The 24,240-nt window shown below is 46.8% G+C and overlaps 1 protein-coding gene across 1 annotated transcript; it reads left to right on the forward strand.

Annotated features, from left to right (window-relative positions):
* The first annotated feature begins 6,942 nt into the window (after nt 1-6,942).
* On the forward strand, nt 6,943-23,815 carry LOC120786677 (polyhomeotic-like protein 1). Its single transcript, XM_040122224.1, is given in 16 exon segments — nt 6,943-7,067; nt 9,618-9,742; nt 11,834-11,944; nt 12,409-12,480; nt 13,037-13,165; nt 13,427-13,591; nt 13,744-13,825; nt 14,819-15,748; nt 15,751-15,803; nt 16,832-16,967; nt 17,179-17,351; nt 17,459-17,549; nt 18,235-18,322; nt 19,314-19,539; nt 20,491-20,698; nt 21,151-23,815. Coding segments are annotated over 15 exon segments (2,739 nt in total). The 5' UTR covers nt 6,943-7,067; nt 9,618-9,619; the 3' UTR covers nt 21,303-23,815.
* The last annotated feature ends 425 nt before the right edge of the window (nt 23,816-24,240 follow it).

Raw genomic sequence — 24,240 nt, forward strand, 5'->3', positions numbered from 1 at the left:
AGCAGCTGTGGTTTTAACGGGTGGAGGAGGTTATAAATGAAGGAAGAATCACAGAGATTTCAAGAAATGCTGTAAATTGTAGGTAATTATCACACCTTGGAACAGTAGACACTACCGTGCATAATTTTCTAATAGACATACTGAGAACAACAGCGTTATCGGTGTATAGGCTTCGACCTTTAAAAAGTCGTGCTTTCTGCTTTCACTCCTTGGACTTCTTACTTTTCTGTGACATTCCCCACAATTCCTTCTTTTACAGCCTCCCGTCATTAACTCTGAAAGGGAAGCAGTCAATGTACAACACCACAGGTTAATTCTACTGTACGTTCCTAGGAATTCAGCTACACTCATTAAAGAGGGGGGGTCTTTTTCAAGACAGCTGCGGGTCTAGTCGGGACCGCGCGCTTTTCCAGCGCGGTCGACGCAGGCTGTGTTACGGGAGCTTGTTGCCAACAGGTGCGAGGTAGAGGTCCAGGTGAAACGTCCATCATTACAGACTAGAGGCAAAGTGTGTTGCAGTCTTTGTGCAGGCGTACAGGTGTTTCCAGACAAGTCCATTAACTCCTGAGTTCAAGTCCATGTAGTCTGAGCGAGGTGACACGGATAGCGATGGTGCACATCCTTCTAGATTCACGTATTCCTGTTTATAAAGTTTCGACAGGTGTTGTTGTGGATATTGTAGTGCAATATGACTTTGTAGCTGTATTTTCGTCTAGTAATATTTAATTACGTTCTACCTGTTCATTCCCGTCATGCTCTCAAATCACAGGTCAAAGAAGGGATTTTTTTTTTCTTTTTTTCAATTCATGCTCTGCCTTAGCTGTTGATTATAAGCTGACAAACTGGAGAGCTTTTCAGAAATGCCAAAGTACTCAGTTTTATTAACTCTGAAAGCCAATTTGGTGGTTAAATCTGTAATCCACGAGTATCTAACTTTACTTTGTTGGATTTTGGCATCACCCCCTGGTGATAACCACTCGTTGTTGTGGTGTTGTCCTCCTTGTCCTTGGATTTTTCTGTTGGTGCTGGGTTCCGATGTTTATTCCAAAACAACACAATTTCCTCTTCGCCAGAGAAATTGTTTAAAAAAAAAAAAAAAAACTTTAATGAACTGGTAAAATCACGTCAGTGGCTTTCATGAATTTTAGGACCTCCTAACGACCGGGGTCTGTGGACAAAAGCACGCTGGCTGAATTGTTTTACACAAGTAGATCACAGTAGGGTAACGTGCAATGTATATACGTTTTTGTTCAAGAGAAAAGTATTTATTCTTTAGAAATTGATTTTTGTATAAAGTATATATGGTAAAGTAAATTTATAATCATGATGCTTTCCTGACCGGCAACGAGGTACGAAAAGTTGGTGGTGAGCTTTGCCTGCGGTGGTGGAGTCGAACCCACATCACTTGACCGGCGGCTCAGAGATCTAGACGAGGTGACAGAGAAGGTCTGACGCTGTAAATCTCATTGGCTGCTCTCGCTTCAGACGCACTTTGTTAGCGAGATACGCGGCCAAGCGAGCCTCAGAGCCACAATCAGTAATATGGAGGTCGTTGGGCACAGCCGTGCTTTATGTCAAATTAAGAGGCTTTCAAATAATAACTGAAAAACATTTACCTGAGCGATTGCTCATATTAGAACAGATAAGAGTTGTGTAAAATGTAGATCATCAGTCAGTGTAGAATCTTAGGCCTAAATACGATGACTGAAGGGGAAGTGCTAATACTGTATAAAAAACAGGTCAACAGCATTTTAGTGGAGGACCAAGTGTCTGGAACGGTTCCTGTTCCTGTTGGTTAAAATAACGGATCTGGTTCATTTCATTGTTTTATTACCATTATTTGATATTTTCAGAAATTACTGCCGTAACTACTCAGTTGTTTGGCCTCTATGAAAATCAGAGAAAGGCATTTGGAATCTACGTAGCATGATTTCTTTTAAAAAAAAAAATTTTATTATGTGAAATCAGAGCAGAGTGTCATTCCAAAACGAGATGATAACTATCTTTGAAACCAGGAAATACTGTACCTTTCTTTTCAAATTAAATTGCAGCATTTCTTCAGGACAGACATTTAATTTGGTTATTTGAATGAACAGAATCTGAGCAGAACCTTAGAGCTAACGGACATTTTACTTCTGCGAGGACTACGCCGGTTGGTTGAGCGACTATACGGAAGGGGAATCTTAGGAATGCTGGCTTTTCTGTCCACGTGAGAAAGGACAAAACCTACGGGAAGAAGATGCTGATATGATCAATTCCCGGCATTCTTCTACCAAATGAATGCTATGGTATGTAGCCAGCCGGCCTAGCCGTAGATCAGCCTGTACCTTCTTAGGTAAAGTAGCCAGGAAGCCTACGTTTCGTCCGACATCGTGGGAGGTCAAGAGAGAAAGAAAAAAAAACTTCCTCATCTATTTCTTAACATTGTCCAATGGCCAAGTCAGCTACCTTGCTTCAGTAACTGTAGTTCGCTCAGTGGCTCACCAGAGAACAGTCACCACAAGGTTTTTAGTTCCACCCAGTGACTTAAAGAACTCGGGTTCGATTGACTTCATGTAACCCAACATGATTATTGCCGCCTCCAGAGCTGTGCAGAGAAATAGTTTTTGAACCAAATTAAAAAAACAAAACAAAAAAAAACAGGTCATTTCTGTCAATGGAAGTATGTAACACTTTGGAAAAACTTAGCGACGTACTAACTTGTCCCACGTGTTTCAGAGTGACCTGACATGTTGTTGTGACCCAACGCTTTGCACATCTGTCGCCTGACTCTTAAAGCCTGAACGCACTGAGTACGACACTGCAGCGAGTGAGTCGGCCGCCGCTCCGTTCGCCAGCTCGGTGAACCTAGAAGTCGTTCCTAGATATAACGCCACCGAACACCTGGCGCTGGAGCGGTTTAGCCAACCGTACCTTCCAATGGGGAAGTCTCGTGTCTGTTTGGCTCTGAAGAACAGGCCGCTCCCGTCGTGTTTCCGGCTTTATTTGTCAGGTCCAGATGCTGTCTACGTCGTGACACTTTGTCTGAAAGTTAAGCCGTTGTGTAGCATTGTACCCTCACAGATCGATGTATTAAACACTGCACAGTGTGTGTGTGTGGTGTATAGATGTATGACACTCGGTATATTTTCTATATTCTGTCGTGAATTATTGTAGTGGAAAAAAATGATTTTCACCCGTGCTGCACTTTAAGAGCATATTTATTTATTTATTTATTTATGTATTATTTATATTTTGGCTACACTGGAAAAATATTTATCCTGACAAGTGATTGAAGTATTTTGTACTTAAGTGGAAGGTTCGACCCGAGTGGCACGTGCCTCGTTTTAACACGCCGACCGAAAACACGAAAACGCGTCACTTCGCTGTAATTTTTTCGCTCGTTTTGAGAAATAAAAGCCTGTTAGGCTGATTTGACGCGAAGCAAAGGGGCTTGTTAAGATGAATATTTCGTCGATTACGGTCGGAGCCAAGGCTTCGTTGTGCATTGCTGTATTTGTGGGCGATAGTGATGTACCGTGTTTGCGCCGGAGGAGGCGTGCGGTACACTCCTCTCACGCTAGCGCTCGGTGTTGTACCCAACCCCTCCTGGAGCGGATCCGGCCTCTGCCTGTGGCTTCGCCCCGCGCTGCTCCTTCAATATGGCGCTGACGCTGAACTTTACCCAGCCTGGGTCTGGATTTAGAACGCCCTCCATCACTCAGCTCGCCTGGTGGGGTTTGCATTTTGGTTCTATCACGATTCGGACACCTCCACGTGAAAAAACACATTGAGAGATGCGTTGAAAATGGAGTTTAAAAGTGCCGAAGACCTTGACAGAAAGCTTAAATTCCCGCTTTCGATGAGGTGAGGTTATGAATTTTGGCGCAGGCCTGCGGTCGAGGCTAGGGTGCAGTCATACCCACAACCTGTTTTCTCTGGTTCAGATCATCGCGGAAAAAAAATAATATGATTTGTCGGTGGGCAAAACTGCCCATTCGAAAGTGAGTCAGGGATTGCAAATTAAACTAGTCCACTCACCTGTGACCTTGTTGTTCAATAGAGGTCTGGCAACGTGCCGTTTTAGCAGATAAGATATTTTTGCAGTTTGGACAAGTCAAAAGAAAAAATTCAACATTTTCCCTGTGTCTGACTGAATTAAATAATCCAGAGTTCAGGCAAACCGACTGGTGTTTTACTTGAGCGATTGCTCATATTGGAACAGATAAGAGTTGTATAAAATGTAGATCATCAGTCAGTGTAGAATCTTCGGCCTAAATACGGTGACTGAAGGGGAAGTGCTAATACTGTATAAAAAACAGGTCAACAGCATTTTAGTGTCTGGAACGGTTCCTGTTCCTGTTGGTTAAAATAACTGATCTGGTTCATGTCATTGTTTTATTATCATTATTTGATATTTTCAAAAAATTACTCCCGTGACTACTCAGTTGTTTGGCCTCTATGAAAATCAGAGAAAAGGATTAGGAATCTTTTTTTATTTTTCCCACCGTGTCTTACTGAACTAAATAATCCAGAGTTCAGGCAAACTGGCTGGTGTGACTGCCCCCTAAAAGACATCCGTCTGACTGCAGCCGATCACGAAGTATGTGAAAAGGATTTTAAAACACATTCGTGGACCCAGGGGCACGCTGCTCTTAAGCAAGACCGCCTAGTTCGTGCACATGCTCATGTAAAAACTCACAACCTTCCACTCAATGTACAAATAGTATAAATATGAATTTTCTAAGAGAGTATTATTTAAATGTTGACCTCCAGGGTCATAGGTGGTGTGTTTGGTTTGGTTTTCTTTTGGGGGTTGCACCTTCATTGTGTAGAAGAGGGGAACCTTTAACTCAACAAAGAATTCAGTTGCAACTCAGTTATAGAACGGTGTCTTTTAACAGAGACTAAGAACGACACCTTCGTAGACCGAATACAGCCGCTGAAGAAATCTTCAACCTGTCCGAGCTAGTGTAAATTAAGCCAGCGGCTCATGAATGAACCACGCGGAGTTCACAGGCTCGTCAGTGGAAGGGAAATGTCTCGTCGGCTCGCTTCCGCTGCCGTGATCCTTGTTCTGCCTGTTTTGTTTTTGTATGGCTTGTTTGGTCCGGTCCTGTGTGTGATGGCCGTGTGAATAAATGTACTGACTGTATATTGGGGTAACGTGTGCTCTAGGTCCACTTCTGGTGCCTCTCTGCACCTCGCGCGCGCAGAGACCGTCGGTCGACATGTGCGTGTCCCTGCGAAAGCTTCCTTTTGCTTCTTCGCTCCCGCCACGGGTTGCTTCGACGGCGCCGCACCGCGAGGCTCTCGGCCCGGAGCAACGCACGCCAGTGTATAAGCTTTACGGCTAGAATTGGGACACTAAAAAAGAAATGGCGGAGAGTGAATGCAGCGCAGTGACCTGGGGGCCTGGGAGGCACGCGGCCATTCGTCTGTACGCTTTGCTTTTTCAGTGGCCGCCCAAAAAACAAAGACAGGCCTAAGCCAGATGATACTCACAAGACGTTTTGGGGGAATCTGGAGGCGCTGCTGACGAGTTCTGGGTGATCAGCTGCAACCTCGGTTTTCTGTAATGTGACGGGAAACGACCGAGCGGACGGCTTCGAGCGTGAACGCTCAGGCCGCCCGCCGCGGTCGCGCGAACGTGCCGGACCGGCGACGCACCCCAGCTGTTTTTTTGTCTCACCTGTGTTTGTACTGTACATACCCAGATATGACGTTGTTCAATAAAATATTCATCACGTAACAAGACTTTCTTTCTAAGATCTCTTTTTTCTGAATTTTGGGCGCATTTGAGTTAAAGAAATGAAAGCACGGCAGGAATCCTGGGAAACCGACTGTAATAACGTTATATTAGAATTAAAGGTAACACTCTAATAAGGCATCCTTTATAAAGGGTTTATTAGTCGTAACTAATGACTTTATTGTCAGTGAATCGTTTACTTTATAGCTCAATTGTAAGGCATTAATAAGAACACACTTTGTTCTTAATGCTGCAAATAATGCTGATATGAATATTGGCATTCCATTAATAAATGCTTAATAAATTCTAAACAAATCGATTCTGGTAGGTGGTCAGATGCCATAGAATCCAAGCAATTAAAGGGATTTTTCACAACCTGGCAGCCCAGAAGTTTTAATCCACGACTAGCGAATGAGATGCTAACACTTAGCAAAGGCGTTGGTTCACATGGATAAATCGTTGAAAATGGAGGGTGGTGCCAGATTCAGCATCAGTACCTTGATGTTCGGGACATTTCTCACAGGTCAGACACTGGACGGAAAGCTTGTCCCCGCCTGGGACATGGTGAACATGCAAATGTCCACTCCGGGACAGTGTCTTTCCTTCTTTCTCTCTTTTTAACCCCCGAAGTCCGATGCTATGTAAACCGTGTTCGCCATCCCCATCACAATAACATTATTACTAATAATCACCACGTGTTCTGGGCGTGTTGCTCCGTATTCAGGGAATTTACCGGCTCTAGAACCAAAACTAGGTCTCATGGATCATTTCCCATGATTTAGCAGAGACTGAGGGTATCTCTTACTTTTACTGATTTGTTTTCCTGTAATTGGTTGTAATTGCCATTAAACTGTGGTTATCACTGTTAACATCATCCGACCGCGGCGGAGCGTATTCCCACTGGACCCTTTTCTCCCTGCGCATGTGTGGGGAGAAGGGTTTGATCCCAGGCCGGCTCGGTCCGGTCCTGGATGAGAGCGGGTCGGGGCAGAGAGTCCCCCCTCGCTGCCCCGTCCTGCAGCTCCGTCATCCCGCCGCGCCGGAAAAGGCAGAGCAGCGGAAGAAAAAGGAGGCGTTGCCCTCCGACAACACATCAGCTGCAAATTTATGCAAAACAGTGAAAGCGCCGCTGCCGCTGCCGCCGCCGCCGCTGCCGCTGCTGCCGCCGCTGGTGCCGCCGCCGCCGCCGCCGCCGCCGCGCTCGTCCTGCCAAGAAGAAGAAAAGAGCAACAACAAGCGTCGCGTTAAGGAGAAGCTCCGGAGGCCGCTGAGTCGCTCGGAGTCGTTTCCCTGCCGCTAGCCCGGTGCAGGAGGAGGCAGAAGACCCGGACCGGCGACGGTAAGGACGGGACCGAGAGCCCGGTCAACGAGCCAGACAGCGGCGGCGACATAGCGGGATGCTAGGAGGGGGTAGCCCCCGGTGGATCCGGTGTTAGCTGGTCTGAAACATGGAGGGCAGCTAGCTAACATTAGCCCCGTGCGTTTTTAGCGTTTGGAGGCTGAGGTTCGCAGACTGGGACGGGATGGGGTGTGTGTGTGTGTGTGTGTGTGTGTGTGTGTGTGTGTGTGTGTGTGTGTGTGTGTGTGTGTGTGTGTGTGTGTGTGTGTGTGTGTGTGTGTGTGTACTCTAGGGATGGAAAGGTTATAGAGCCAGACCAGACTCACTGCAGGAGAAACTGTAACCAAAAAATACACAAGAGATCAGAGTTGGAGAAGCATGTAGTCTGGGGAACCTCTGAGCCAGACCCGGGCCAAGTCTGGGGGGTTTGAGGCTGATTTGGTTAAAAAAAAAATTGAATTAAAGACATAAAAAAAATGTACAGTAAAGAAGGAAAAGGAAAAAGTAGTGAATCAGTTGCACACATGCAATTTTTGTGTTGAGGTTGTCCACTCTTGTGACCCCCCCCCCTCAAAAAAAAAAAGATGTATTCATTATTTATAGCTTTCAAACGCTCTGGTTGTAACTGCACAATCCTGCAAAGTGGTGAAGGGGCTGTAATGTCTGCCGCGGTGCCTTCATGTGCAGTTTGGAAAAAAAAAACCTTTGAAAAAAAAAAGGCAGATAAAATTGGTTTATATGATACGATATGATATTAACGTACAGGAGAAATATCGGTATTTGTGTGTATGTCAGTTAAGAACCAACAAAAATTACAAACACAGTGTTGGTACTGTGTGTGTGTGTGTGTGTGTGTGTGTGTGTGTGTGTGTGTGTGTGTGTGTGTGTGTGTGTGTGTACCGACGCCTGACAAGTCTGTTTTTCAATTGTAAAATGTCCTGCTTAGCACGTATCTGTCGTCACAGTTCTTTAGTAACCAAATGTAACAGATACCTATCAGAAAAATGTTTGTTTATTTAGAAAACAAAACAAACTAATATCAGCTGATATGTTATTAGAGAATCTTTTGAAACTATTAGTATCAGCTTCAGAGGCCCAGTATCCGTTGGGCTCTACGACGGTGTACGTTTCCAGTTTCTGTTCAACTCCCACCCTCGACGCATGAGAGCGCTGTATTTCTGAATGAGTTCGGTTTGTATATCTGATGTAATGCGACTCCAAGTGCCAGATGTTGGGTCTCCGTCAAAGTAACCAAAAAAAACCCACCAAAAACAAATAAAATACGGTCTAGCCCTGCTCCGTTTCAAAAGTGGCCCGGGATAACCTCTGGTATGATTTGGCGCTTGTTAGATAAACTGCAGTCGAATTGAACTGAATGTTGGAGCTTCTAGCCACTACCCAGCCTCACTGGACCTCAAATCCTAAACCCTGATCGGTTGATTGGAGCGTGCTCCTATTTGAACGCACAGATTTTTCTTTTTTTTTGTCTTTTTATTCAGCCGTATCAGCCCTCTGATGTCTCAGTCGGGTTTGCTCTGTGCCACAAAGTGAACCGTGGACCCAGGGCATCATCGCAATCCTGCAGCTGGTGGTTGACTGACATATGCCGGTAGTTAATTTACTGGACCTTTGACACAGTAGAGGGACGCAAGTCTCGTCACTGGCGACATTTGTCATGACAACAACAATAAGTTGTGAAAAGGTAAACGACCATGTAGCAGCAGATTGATCACAACGGCATCCTCTGCTCCACAAATACAACCAAACATTCAAAAACATCAAGCGCTAGATCCAACTTGCATCGTAAATTCGCACCATTTATCTCATCAAGCTTTTTGGGAAGTTGTCTTGGGTGTATTTGCAGAGCGCCGACTCTGCATACACCTGGATTTAGTGACGCGTCCTTTGTGTTCCGTGTGAATTTCCACACACAGGTGTCACTAATTTCCACAAACGAGCGATGGCGCTTACGGAAAAGCCCGGCTTTTCCGCGCACTATTTACGAAACAACTCGTCGCGCTCACACGCAAGTCTTGACAGAGAACTGTTCAGAAATGCTTCTTAGAGAAGCAGTTTGAATTTCCTTTGCACATAATAATAATCCGTTAATAATGAGTAGTTCAGTTATACTTTTCATCCCCAGTGTGTTTGTGTCAGAAACCTTTTCTGTCCCATGAAGACGTGCAGCGGCTGAACCCGAAGGAAGGAAGGTGCCACCAGGCTGGTACACGCTCACTGGTCTGTGTCTTAGCGGAGAGTTTTCGTCACTGTGTCTTATGGGCTGTTTCTACAGGAAAACAGGGTGATTGTGAAGCTGAAGAAAAAACATCGGTTATCGACGTCAGTCTGCGATTGTTCACACCAGTGTGACCGTGAGCAAACCAGTCGGTGGAATATCCAATCTCATCTTGATGAGATTGCTCAGCCGTGTGAGCAACGGCGCCGCTGAGGGAGAGTGGCGGCCGGTTTCCCATCGGCCGGTTCTCCCTCAGAGAGAGCGCCTTCCCGTCGCCGTTTGACTGATGGACGTCTCCTCTGTCCTCTCAGCAGCCATGGAGACGGACGGAGAGCAGAACCAGCAGGGGGCCTCGACCAATGGGAGCGCTGCGTCCGGGACAAACTCCCGCCCCTCTCCCATGAACTCCATGTCTCTGTATGAAAGACAGGCGGTGCAGGTAGGGTTTTTGTGTGTGTGTGTGTGTGTGTGTGTGTGTGTGTGTGTGTGTGTGTGTGTGTGTGTGTGTGTGTGTGTGTGTGTGTGTGTGTGTGTGTGGGCAGTTTACAGGCAGATTGATGCTGTTTTTTCCTCTTGACAACAGTCAAAAAGGTGTGTTTTTAAAAAAAAAAGAGAAAAAAGTGATATTTGCTTCTAAAACATTTGTGCCGAATTGTGATCCTTTGATTTCCGGCTAAATCAGAGCTTCTCCCTGATTATTTATTATGAACAGAGCGATTTAATCGATCAGCTGATGGACAGATAATTAATTTTGATAATCAGTTAATAATTTTTGTCATTATTTTTATTTATTTTTTTATTGAAGCAAAAAATGCCAAAAATTCACCGACTCCCTTGTGAATATGTGATGCTTTCTTTCATCTTCTACGGCGCTAAACTGAATATCTTTGGGTTTTCGACTGGCGGTCGGACAAAACAGCACATTTGAAGACATCACCTTGAGCTTCACGAAATCTATCACTATTTTCTGATTTATAAATTGATTATTCAAGAAGATAATCGGCAGATTGATCCATAACAAAAACAATTGTTAGTTGCAGGCCTAATTAGGAACGCAAGTAATTTCTCCTACAGGCTTCTCTCCATAGACTTCATCGGCTAAAACAATAATTACGATAAATGTATTAAATCCAGGAAGGTATTATCAGTTTACAAGGGTGCAGCGCATAAAATAATAAAACCAACTTTGTTCATTTATTTATTTTTTGTTTTTGTTTGTTTTTTCACTGACTCATCCAATCTGCCCTGTTGCCAGTGACGCTGACATTTGTTTCATGTGGTGTTTCGTGATGCAACTGATTTCACTCGTCAGCACGGTGACATTTAAGATGAGCGGGACCTGCAGTTCATTTCCTCAAGCCTGGCGGGTTAATCCGGCCTTGTCATTAACAAGCCGCAATACATTTTACTGCGTTTTTATATGGTGTTTATTAGCTTTTGCTCGTTAAGTCTCGTTTATCTGTGTTGCTAATTAGATAAGCAGACCTAATGTAGTTTTGTCAGCCGCGTGCTTTACCAACAAACAGGCAAGACCCTGCAGACGTTGTCGTGAGTCTCGTTGCTCCTGTTTTCTCTGAGTGCAGTGAGACTATTCAGCTCTGGGTGTCTTATTGGGGATCGATGAAAACACTACACCTGCAAATACCACAAAACCCGGATTCACTCGTCATTTTTATCCAGTTTTGTTCCAATATGGCCGCTGCTATTTCCGGATAACACGGTTTCAGGTCATTTCCCGGAGAAAACTGGTGTGTGTTTCATTGAATGCTGCCATTTTCTCATTTCCCCATGACCTTGTTGGAAAACAGGAGCTTCGCTCGACAGAGAACTGAATTTGGATGTTTTTTTGTTTTTTTTTTAAGAGTGAACGCAGCTTGTTTTGTGTATAGGCGAGGGAAAGGAGGGATGTGCTTACTTGCCTTCTATAATTCATGATTTCTGTGTAAGCTGACGGACGGAACGCGATGGTGGGTGACTGAATGAGGGAGGTGAAGAAAGAGACTGAGTCTTGCTGGGTTGATTGAGGCTCTGTGTAATGTTCTCAGGCTTCTGTCACCCTGCGCAGCCATCTGTCTTTGTCACCCTGCACACACTAATCCAGCCCGCCACGCTCGCTTTCATCTCGCAACTTATTACTATACGAGCCTCAGCTCATACATCAGGCAGCTGGCAGGAGGCTTAACACTCTGCTACAGCATCCCTCCCTCTCGGCTTTCTCTGCCCTCGTTTCTCTCGGTCCTCTCCTCTTTTCTCTCAGTTTCCATGGTACTATACTTTATTTGTCCTCCCAAGTCTCGCCAGTCCCACTTCTTTCATCCCCCCTTTTTCTCTCCACATCTTCCGATCGTTTGCCGTCGTCTCCTCCCTCTCCCTCTCTCGACTTATCCATCGCAATCCCTCGGCACATTCTCCTTACTTCCTCTCTCTCTCTTATTCATGTCCTCCTTTCTTTTGCTTTCCTCTAACCTCCTTCTCCAGTTGGTTTACTGCCCCTTCATCTTTCATTTTTCTCCTCTCCCCCTCCCTCCAGGCCCTCCAGGCGTTACAGAGGCAGCCTAACGCAGCTCAGTACTTCCAGCAGCTGATGCTGCAACAGCAGATCAACAACGCCCAGCTGCAGAACCTGGCTGCCGTGCAACAGGTAAACGTGTATGTGTGTTATGTCGTTCAGTATTTTTACTGTCCCTAAATTTATGTCACAGATTGTTTACAAATTGGTTTATTCATGTACCCGTTACCGCAAGCAAGTCACAAGTAATTTCACAGTGACAGAAAAAATAGGACGACCAGAGAAAAGGACTCAAAATAACCAGCGAACCTGCATAAGAGAACAAACGCTAGAAACCACTAGAGAAAAGAAAACCAACGGGCGTAGTAGGTACAGTGGACGGCTGTGGTTGGTTGGCTGAAATTTGCAAAATGGTGCGTTAGTGACCAAAACAAAGAGCAACGTCAGGCTGTAAACACATGGCAGCCTGTGAAAAGAGTCACTTTTGATTTTGTTTGGCGTTGATTGAAACCTCAAACTTTTCCCTTCTCTTCTTACTTCCCTTCCCTTCGCTTCACTTCACCTCCTCTTCCTCCTCCTCTCCCTCTTCCTCCCAGGCTACGCTGGCAGCCAGTCGTCAGTCAAGCCCTTCCAGCAGCAGCTCGTCTCAGACCACCAGCACCACAGCTGTTTGTACCATTTTCTGTTCTTTTTTTTGTTTGTTTGTTTATCTTTGGCTAAACCAAAAATTGCTGCACTCCTTTGACGGAGGATGATTGACTCCGTCTCCATTCAGACAGCCTCATGTTTCATGTTATGGCTTCAAAGAGGAAAAATGGGTTGAAAACCACTTAAAAATGTATACGACAGGTCATCACTCAGCAGTCAGGCCATCATCTGTGTCAATATTTCGGTTCAATCAGAACAAATCAAACCAATCAAAAGGGCAAGCAATAAAACATATTCCAGTATAATTTCCAACGTAACGTATCCAATCAAAAATGATCAAAGTTAAACTTAACCCTTCAAGCCTCTGCACTCAGTCCACGGGGCAGCAGTGTTTGATTTATGTATCCAAGACGCTTCCTGCGACAAGAACAATATACCCTCTCTGTTACAATCCAGCGAAGCCCCTGCCACTGTCACGTTTTCTCCTAACTCAGCTACTTTTTTAAGTAAATCGTCAAAAAAAAAAAAATTACATAGATTATACACATTAAACTCAAACAGTACATTTTTTTTCAGGCCAGTGTAACGTCTGGAGCAGGGTCCGCAACCAGCAGCCGTCCTATGGGCGCCTCGGCGACATCCACAATCAGTCAGTCGGTACTTCTGAGCGGGACGGCGGGAGGACAGGGACAAATGTACCTGCGGGTGGGTTCCGCCTTCACCGCACTTGATAACCCTGAGAATGTCACGAAGCACTTTAAATACACTGGAGCAAGAAAGTATTGTTTTCATACAATTTCAGCCATTTTGGGAACAAGTAGCAATGTCACAGTAGCTCCTTAAAGCCGGGTGGGATCAAGTCAGATCATTTCCTCAGTCGTGTTCATGCCGATGAGCCGGTTTATACTTGACACCCGAATTGGTTTAGTGTCTGTGTTTCGACGACTGTCCCGTCAACCCCTTCAGGTCAACCGCTCCCTGAGGGCCCCCATCTCCTCACAGCTCATCTTTATGCCCGGCAGCACGGCAACCGCTGCCGTGGCAACCGTCACCCAGCAGCCGCAGGCTCAGCAACAGCAGCAAGAGGTGACTCCAACTTCCTCTTCCGGCAGCCAGTCAGACAATGACCAGGTTTGTGGAGTTAATGCGTTGAGGGTGTGAGGGGAGTACTAACTTTTTGTCCTTTCGGTTTACTTTGCACTACACTGATCCCTCACCTGGCAACCCTACAGGAGATCGCTGTTCTCACACAGATTTTTTTTCCCCTTCGTCCCTTTCTCTAGGTGCAGAATCTAGCCATGCGGGGTTTGTCCAGTCCCAAAGGTGTGGGTGTTAAGACCGAAGCCCCAGAGAGGAGTGACTCAGGTAGTGAAGGCATCCTGCTTGGCGCCACAGCCGCTGGCATCTGTGTCCTGTTGCTCCCCGATCGTGACAGTCCGAGCTGGCTTGGTTACGATCTGTGAATAGTGACGCACGGATGGATGAAGTGTCCAAAGCCAAGCCAGCCGCTCTGTGTGGCTGTACTGAGGCACAGGGGTGCTGTGCGTTGAGCTAAATGCTAACATCAGCTCACAAAGACAATGCTAATGTGATACTGTAGCGGGCAATGTTTGATGCTTACCATCTTAGTCTAACGTTTTACCGTTTGCTAATTAGTATAAAACACAATGTACGGGTGAGGCTGATGGGAATGTCGCTGGTTTTGCAGATACTTGAATCAAAGTAATGGACAAAATAGGAATTTGAACACATGGTGGAGAGAGACGAAAAGTTGGAGGGTCACCAAGTGATTTAACGGCCTGACAGAGTAGTAGTCAGTGCTTTCTCATCAGCATTAGGTTTGTGTTTGTAGTATCGAAGGGGTCACTTGTATTGTTAAACCCAGAGATAATTATCACTGAATTTTGCAGCTCGCCTCAGTCCTACAGTGTCTCTGCACCTTTTCGGACTCACGTCGTGGTTTTCTGGCCTGAAACCTCCCCCTTTGATTAAGTCTCACTGCTCCCATTGGTGTAATTTTCAGACGCCCCAGTTGTTCAGTGACAGACCGTACACAGGAAAAGTGTGTGACCAGCGGCTGAACACAACGGCCCATTGAGCAGCTAAAAAGCCAGACATTTGCCCTCAGGAGTTGGCGGAGAGTAAAACAGAACTTAAAGGATTGTGATTATAGGACTTACACTCATCAGGCGGCCAGAAACGGGACTAAAGATGAATGCCAATGTCGCTGCACGCTAGCTGTGCTAGCTGGAAGTGTAAACGGGCAAATGTTTGCTCAGAGGTGCTAATATGTCAGTGTTGTCTTGTTTCTGCTCCTCCATCAGCATGTTTTTCTCTGGTCTGTCTTTTCGTTTCCAGCTGCCTACTCCCTGGTCCAGCCCTCCCACCAGTCAAGCGCTCAGTCTCCCACGAAGCCAAGCCAGCCGCAGCCCCAGCCCCCGCACATCAAAATCCCCACCTACCCTCAGCCCACCAACCTCAAAGCCCATCCCTCCTCTTCCTCTGGTGCCTCCTCCTCCTCCTCTTCCTCCGCGTCCTCCATCCCTCTCTCCCAGCTGCTGCTTCACGGGACCCGCACCCTCACCGCAGGAACCACGGCGCCCACGGCAGCACACACCCTGGTCCTAACGTCCAATGCGGCGTCTCAGCCCCACGGTTACCCAGTTGGCACGGCGACCATCAAGCCGGCGGTCAACGCTCAGACTCTGGTGGTGCAGCCTCTGCAGAAGACCTCGCTCAGCAGCGAGAAATCGGGCCACGGCAACGGACCCATCCCCATCCAGCCTAAGACTCTGCAGGGGCTACGTCTGCCCCTCCAGCTGCCTTCTAGAAACCCCCCTCCCATCCTGCCTGCGCCACCGCCAGCCAGCAGCTCTGCCCAGCCTCCCCAGCCTCCCCAGCCGCCGCACATCCCGGTCCAGATCGTGGGGGCTAGGCAGAGCACGCTGGGAAACGCCCAGGCTCTGGCTCTGGCCCGGGGCAGCTGCAGCCAGGGAGCCGCCGCCGCCGCCCTCACCCAGCAGCCCCTGCACACCACCATCTGGGCCTCCGCTTCCAGGCGAGGGGGGGGGGGGGGGGGGGGGGGGGGGGGGCCAGGCACACCCCCCCCCCAGGGGGCTCCCCCCCCCTTGGGGTCTCTCTCTCATCCAAAGGCCAATCAAGCATCAGGACAGACCAGAAACGACCCCCCCTCCCCCCCCCCTCCCTCCTCCCAGTCCCCCACCGTTTCCTCTCCTCCCTCCTCGCTGTCACGTTCCTCCTCCTCCCTCCCTGGCTACTGGCGAGAGGAGCAAGAGCCGGTGTGACCACCAATGGAGACTCTTCAGGAAGTCAGCCACCACAGGTCAGCTGATGACTGTTTATCAGTCATACACTCCCTGTTACACTGATGTGAATTTTCTGTTTATTTATCTGTTCGAATCTGTGTGTTTACTTGTGTAACAAATGTACAACTCAGACGTCCTCAAACACGGATCCGTTACTGGTACAGCGTGTTCACAGCAAATAAGATGCAGTTTAATTTCACAGCAATTTAATATATCAGCAGTTTTTCTTATAGGTTGGTATCTAAAGAATAGTATGACGTTTTGGGAAATAACCTTATTAGCTTTTTCGATGACATTGATTGGTAACACTCAGCCTCCATGTGCCGTAAATGTACCCAGTTTCTGACCGTTAGTAGCACTGTGGAGCAGTGCGTTTAGTGGGTGTGGGTTCCTGTTCGGCTCGTATCACGCACGCTCACGGCATCGTACACGCGCACGTATGGGCACGCAAGTTGATGTGATGCACAGTCCTGCCGCGGGATTCGGGCCGTTCGGCTGATCGTCAGGTGCTGGTAACGCAGTAAAAAAAAAAAAAATGCAACAACAAAAGCAGCGAAGAAGATTTCAACCCTCCCCCCCCAAAAAAAACAACAAAAAAACATGGAAGTAAACAATTCAGGTTTTAAATAATAAAATGTTTTATGAGGAAGGAGATTAATTCCACATCCGTGGTTTGCTTCGGTGACAAACTTTTGTTTCTTCGCTCCTAAACTCCACAGGGCGCCTTTTAAGTATGGAGGTAGAGCCTCGAGGCGATTACCTTAAGTAGCCTGGCTCTGTCTGAAAGTGCGAGCAGTGACTTCCCAAGGAGTCTTGTCATCACCGTGAGGTTGCTCGGCAACCAGCGGAGATGCCGCACAGAGGCGCCGAGCCAAGGGATCAGCTGTTGTTTGTCAAGATACAGTTTCTTCCTAAAGCCGTTATTTTCTCTGGTCTTATTTTTTGAAATCACCACAACCTGGAATAAACCGTTCATTAGTATGACACACTTCCACTGTTTGACCTCCTCTCACTTGGCATCATCATTTATAATACATTTTTTAAGGGAAAGCAGATGACTGGCTCACTGAAAAGGAAATCCGACTCAAATTCAGCCAACGATGAGGACGGCCCCTCCCCTCCACGGATCCAGCCTGTCAGAGAGCACACCTCCGTGCCTCCGACCAATCCCACGGAAGCAGGTAACAGCAACACAAGACACATAGTAGATAAATATTGTGGTAACAAATGCAACATGATTTGTCCTTTGCAGGTTCACTGCAGGGTTTTATTTTTAGCTTTAAATCAAATCAAGGGATCATTCAAAGAACTGTCATTTAACTGCCCAACGGAGAAAACATAAGCCCAGTATAACCCAAGTGTTCCTCGCTGTTCTCCTCACCTCCCCGCCAGGCTCTGGTGCTTCTCCTCCGGCTCCGCCCTCTCCCTCCCCAGTCTTGTCGGTGTCCCGTGGGGTATGCGGTCAGGGGGAGAGAGCCCCCCCACCTCAAGCCGTGGTTAAGCCTCATGTCCTGACGCACCTCATAGAGGGCTTCGTCATCCAGGAAGGGGCAGAGCCCTTCCCCGTGAGTACCTGGGTCTGTAGTCCCTGATACCCCACTCCCGCAGGAGTCGCATACTCCGTATGACGCCGTTCCGTCGGTCACTGAGCCTCTTCTCTGTTTATTGACAGGTATGCGGTCCGGTGAAGGACTCGGCTGGTGAGGATTTAACTAACGACAGCCCGGACACTAACCAATCGGAGACTGTCACCACCGCGACAGGTAACAGCCCGACTGCTCCGAAAGTACTGCTGCCTTCCAGACATGTTTGAGGGTTGAAATTGGCTGCGTATGCCTCGAGTTAGACTTCCGAGCGTGAAGTGAGATGCGGTTATCTGTAAGGGGAGGTGTCAGTGCAGTGACGTAAACTGTGATAACCCAACGACGGTACTTCAAATATTTGGAATCCTCTAAATGCACTGAAATGAAATTTATCGCCTCGTATGACCAAAATCTCCCAAAACGGCAGGTGTTAATTTGCTCCTGCAGCTAACTGTCCATACTAATCAGCTGGTTGACCCTGCCAAACATAATTAACATGACATGGACGCGGAGAAGGGGATTTGAAAATGTGCGACAAAATGACCCTTGTTTGACCCTTGTTTGTTCGAGCTGGGCCCCAGGAATGTTCATAGGTTTTAATCACAACCTCCAAGCTCTGGGAATTATCCACCTCTCACCATAGCTGCGAGGCAGCAGAACAGCACAGTGAAATGCCATTAGAGTCCTCTTTTCTCAGCGTGGTGTGAAAACGTATAATCAGGACTTAAAAACTGTTTGGGTGCATTTAGAGTGTGCTTCGTTTATCTGAGTTTTCTGATGCAACATTGTAGTAGCTGCAACACATTTATTTATGTGAAAACAGTCGAGTTTATACACTTAACATTTGTTCTGTTCTTCCCCTCAGTGCTCAAGTGTGAGTACTGTAAAAACTTTGCTCCTGCCAGCCAGTTCAGAGGCACCAAAAGGTTCTGCTCCATGTCTTGTGCCAAGAGGTACTTCAGCGTGCATGAAATATAATGTACACAGCGGAAGCCATCTGAGAAATCACTGTAGCGCTGCCGTCGACCTTTTCCTCTCACGCTTTGAAGAGAGATGCCCAATTGATGTAACACAAAATGTTTCGCAGTGCCGATGATAGCCGTTTTTTTTATGTCTATGAAAGAGAAAACAGACAAGTCAGACTTTAGGAAATCAAGTGCAAATTTAATATTAAAAAAAAAAAAGATATCCCATTTCATTTATTCGTTTAACTGTTCAATTGTATATTAGTAAATTTTATTTCCCTACATTTTTAAATTTTGTTTCAAACCCCTCACTTCACTAGCAGGTATTTAATCCTGGATGAGAAAAAATGAGTGAAATTTTAAGATGTCTAGAAATATCAGAATCAACTTCTAAAACCTCGGCAGGTCTAATATGCGCGGACTCCTAGATTCTCGTCAAACCCTCCAAATCCTCCCAAACACTTCCGGAGACGTGACCTCGGTGTCCCTCGAAAAGAGACCAGCTGTGACAGTTAGGTGTGAATCCTCAGGTGACTTCAGCTGTATATTTGTCAGCATGTATGTTTTCTGTTCTTCATGATTGATTTTTCTGTTTGAATACTGTGAGAGCGCCACCTCATGCACATTTCTATCTACGAAAATGGCATGTAACCTTACGTCTGTTCTCGTGTCAAATTGCGGAAACAGCCCAGTTAGATTTGTGGATGTTTTTCCTTTTTTTGAATTTGCTCCATATTAAAATGTACATTGTATTTATTATGTCCTATGTTTGCCTCTAGAAACAATGCTTTGTCTGCATTGTTTTTAACAGTACGCTGTCAGCATATGATTTTAAATTCTCTGCTTCTGCTTTGCATTTGTCCCTTTGCCCACTACGTGTGTATAGATTATCTACCACGTATGGTGCAAAGAGACAAAAACTGTGTGTTGCTCGTCTTGGCTTCAGTACCGTATATGTCACTCTTTGTCTACGATACAGTATGTATTGGTTCCCCAGGTACAACGTCAGCTTCAGGCAGCACTTCTGCATGCGGCAGGGTCACGGCCAGGGCCAGGGTCAGGATCGCGCTCCGGATCGGGATCGGGGCCAAGGTCACCTCTCCAACTCGGACGAGGAGGGAGGAATCGCCAGGCGGAGGGTTCCCCGCAGGACCAGCTCGGAAATAGCCAGCGCCAAGATCGCAGGGAGACCCATACCTGTTAAGGTGAGTCGGGGCCTCATGTTTCCGACATGGATCTAAAAAAAGGATGGAAAATTAAACGGTTGTTCTTAAGTTTCGAAAGGTCTGGCGGTTGGAAAAACCAGCCCAGATAAGCTGGTGAACGTTTCAGTGCTCGATGCAGTAAACCCACGTGATAGTTGAACATCTCATTCCACCATCATGGGTCCTAATGTGCTGCTATAACAGGCCTCCGTTTTTCTGGGAGGCCTTTTAACCAGATTTCAGCACTCTTCCATTTTGGATGGGGTTGAGGTCAGGGCTCGTTCTTCCACAGACTGGGAGAACCGTTTCTTTATTGAGCTGGCTTTGTGCACGGGCGTACTGTCGAAACAGGAAAGGGTTTTCCCTAAACGGCTGCCACAAGGTTGGAAGGACCTATTGTCTAAAATATCATTGTATGCTGTGTAGCATTAACATTTCCCTTCATCTGAACTAAGGGGCCCTGCCCAAACCATGAAAAAAACGCCCTGCACCAGAAGTATTTTGGAGTACACGGACAGGGTGGTGCCCATACTTGGAAATGGGATAAAAACACAACAGGAATTAACACAGTAACACAGAGTTAGACAGTATGGATGGGCATATTTTGAGGTGCAAAGCCACTTCTGAATCCGTACCCAACTTCTAGTCTTCCCTGTTAAAGCTCTCTGCCCCCTAGTGGCTACAAAGGGGACATGCAGCCTCTCCAACCAAAGCACACAACTCGGTTCATTCTCTCACCTTCTCTCTGTGATGCTGCCAAACTTTTTTTTCCCCAGTGATGGCACCTTTCATTTTCATCATTTACACTGGTGCAGTTACTTGGTACAGCCTTGATCTTTATTTATCGGAAGTAGTCACACACCATCACACACACACACAACCACAGGCTTCTCCTGAAGGAGGAGCTGTGAACGCCTTGCTCACCGGCTCCTCCGCCTCTCCGCCCCGCAGTGCCGATCGGAGTCCAGCCATTCGGACGAGGAGTCCAGTGGAGAGGAGGACGAGGACGACCCCATGTCCCTCTCGCCAGCCTCCTCCGCCTCCTGCCACCAGCCGCCTCCCCCGCGCCCGACGGAGAGCTCCGCGCCCAGCTGCCTGCCCGCTGTCCCCGCCCAGTGGAGCGTGGAGGAAGTGTCCCAGTTTATATCCTCGCTACAAGGTTGGAAGAACTTTACAGCAAAATACTGACACTAGCTGCATCTGTTTGAGCTTCTCGCAGTGTGGTTTTGTGCACATTGCACGACTTTAGAATCAAAGATCTTAAATTCATCCAGCTGTGTCATTAGCATCTGTTATTAACGCTTATTTTATGTTGCAAGTCGAATGATTGATGTTTAGACGAGTGTTTTTTGTAAACGAGCGCTCCAGTATTGGCTTGCATTCAGGTTTGATGTATGAATAACAAGCCGATGACTCGATAATGGAAATAATCATTACTTTACTAAAATATCTTTCCTGTTTTCCTTATCTTTCTCACTCCTTTGTTCACATTTCTATCCAACCGTTTTCCTTCTGTTTGTTTTCTACTTTTAACTCCTTCGCCGTTTTGATTTCTGCCTTTTTTTAATTTTTTTTTTTTTTTAAATTCATCTCCCTGATCTTCCCCCCCAGGCTGTGAGGAGCTCGCCTCCCAGTTCCTGTCGCAGGAGATCGACGGACAGGCCCTGCTGCTGCTGAAGGAGGAGCATCTCATGTCCACCATGAACATCAAGCTAGGTCCCGCCCTCAAGATCTGCGCCCACATTAACAATCTGAGAGACTGATGCCAGTGTTTCCGTAAATCCACCGTGTTCAAAGTCAAGCCCCGGGCATTTACCCCAAACTCTAGCTCTGCATCCGGTTCAGATACGGAACTGGTTCCAGAGCGGTCAGGGCCCTGCAGGTGAATGTACGAGGTACAGTTTGTTTTGAAAACGGCGGCTCTTGAGCCCAAACTGGGGCTGCAGCACTTGAATCTGTTGCTGGTTTGTCCGCTCTTGACCACATTTGCAAAGGTCATATTTGCACAGGAATATTGCGAGTTCCTTACGAATCTGTCACGTCTGCGAGTTGCACAAAATACTACAGATTGCAAACTATCTTTTGTTGAAGGTACATGTCTCCCGAAGGGCTGTTTCTGTGCAGAGTCGGCACTCGCGGTCAGAAATGGTTTTTACCAAGATGCACAATTTCAGCCTGTCTTTTAAAACGCGGAGATGAAGGTCTGGAATGTCTTTTCCATGCAGAGAAATCACTTATACTGAGCGCAGTGGGCAGATGAGGATAAACTTAAATCCGCGGCACTTGTACAGGACTCTCACATTTCACAAGTTACGCACAGACAGGGCTGCTCTTTCTGCGGACCTCGACCGAGGCATCTCAGACTCCGAGTTGAGCTCAACTAAACAAACAAAATACCGAAAGGAGCAAACGGGGGATTTTTTTTCGTCAGTGTAACACGCTCTTCGCCTGGTTCAAACCACAGCCGGCCCCGCATTTGGGCAGAAATGCGGTAAAGGAAGACATGTAGGATTTAATGATCTCAGTCAGTGTCTCAAGATCACGGCTGATTTTCATTTTCAAAAAGTATTTTCTAAGGAAAGCACTCCGGTGACTTTGCTCTCTAATGTTATGAATGTAATAGAAAAACTCGTACTTTCAACATCATTATCACTCCCTAAAAACAGGCGTCGTCATTTGTAAAAATGGCGGCGCTTTTATTTTGGAAGTGGCCTATTCTATGACTCACAGGGTATAGTGAGAGTACAGGGTGCACTGGCTGCAGAAATGCCGGACCAGAGTCCAGATGAAACCCAAATCCCTCAAGGTTCAGAGAGCATTTTATATTTCAAGGACAAAAAAAAAAAAAATGCTGCAAAAGTGCCGTTTTTTGTTACGCACAGAGCACACGAGCGGCAGACAGAGACACTACCGCAAAAGGAGTTTTTCACTCAGTATCTTGAGGAGATCCAACCTTTCTCAGTTTTATTTTTTTTAAACAGATGACGTACTGTTGACTCTGCTCCCGAAAAAGAAGGACTGTAATCTGCAAAATCTGTGACTATTTTGTTCTGTCGGGCAACTTCGAGATTCGCAAACGGTACAGCCAGCTGCTCCTGATCCGTGCGGCTGTGTGTGTGTGTGTGTGTGTGTGTGTGTGTGTGTGTGTGTGTGTGTGTGTGTGTGTGTGTGTGTGTGTGTGTGTATAGGAGTGGCGGGTTAACGCCACGGGCTTGATTTTGTGCGTTAGACGTAAGGTTGCGAAGGAAAAGCCGAAAGAGACGATAAGCTGTTAATCTGAAGTATCTTTAAGCTACAATGTTGAACAAAACCAGAAAAGTCCGTTAGGAACTGGTAGCTACATGTGGACCTACGTTTTTGAAGGATGAAAAAAATGTTATACTGACTGACTGAGTGTGTGTGTGAGTGAGCAAACCCGAAACTATACTGTAATAAGTGTAAAATTTGCCTTTATATTTAAATGATCATGTGTTCGCTGGACTGCCTTGTTTAAGCTTTTTACTGTAGGAGTTTTCTCATGTTCTCTCTCTGTGAACCTTGTGGCCTTTCTCACTTAGTCTCTACAGTAGGTGTAGATGAGGACTGTCTGTTTTTTAACTGCTTTTCATATCATTCCTTGTTTTATATCAGTGCTTACTTTTTTTACAATTGCTACTTGGAGCGACGGCATGCGTTGCCTTTTCCCCCGAAAAGCGCGACCGACCGGCGGCCGCCTCGACCGAGGAAACCCGCCGCCTTCCCCACAGCTTCGCCACATAGCGTGTAACCACCGACAGTATTTACCTTTTCTAGCTGGCTGCCTTTGGCTTTATTGTTAGTGACCGTGGCATTTACAGCATCTTCTCTCTCAACAAAAAGGAAAACAACATCTGACAGCCGCGTGTTTATATTTCACAGTTGCCCCCCGGGATTTTGGAGTCTTGAAATCGGCAGGTCCCCTCAGCATACTGTGGAGACCAGAAGGAAAAAAAAGAAAAAGAAAAAGAAGAAGCACTTGTAGTTCACCACAAGTGACGTGAGCCACAATTTCCTACTGAAATCACCGGTGTAACGTTTGTTAAGAGGCAGACCAGGGCAACGTCTCCCAAAAAGTAGCACTTTTTCTCACAAGGTGACAGCGGTTTCCACGAAATCCTTTTTATGAAGACGCCACCTCGGAATCAAAATGTGTTTCCTCGCAATAATCAGTTCAAACAAAAAAACAAATCGCAAAATCTCGGAGGGACTGGGTTTCGTGGGGAGAGGCTGACAATACTTTCATGCAAATAAATAATCGAGGAACTGTTTTAAAACTGTGGTGCCTGTGTTTTTATTTTTGAAATAGAAGAACAAACCTACAAAGGGATGGTGTGGGCTTTGAGTCTTTTTTTTTTTTTCACTTCCTGATTTTCCAGTATGCACCCCCAGCTCTGACAGGTGAGGAAATGCAGGCTGGTGGTCTTCCGAGCCCCCAGGGCTGGAAGACCGACGGGGGCAAGGCCGGCTCCAGGGCCTCGGGGGCCGCCGCCGCGGGCTGCTGCTACTGTTGTGAACCGTTCAGCCGGTTGGTGCCAACGTAAGTGAAAATGCGCTCGGGAACACGCATCAGTCGAGCACAGTCGAGACCGGCAGGACGAGGGCTTCCGGGTGGGCGCTGCCTCGCCTCGGAGTGTGCGGACGCGCTGCATTTCCCCAGAGGAACTTTCGACTTGTCAGGCGGCC

This window comes from Xiphias gladius, chromosome 24, assembly GCF_016859285.1.
Source record: "Xiphias gladius isolate SHS-SW01 ecotype Sanya breed wild chromosome 24, ASM1685928v1, whole genome shotgun sequence".
NCBI classification, from domain to species: Eukaryota; Metazoa; Chordata; class Actinopteri; order Istiophoriformes; family Xiphiidae; genus Xiphias; species Xiphias gladius.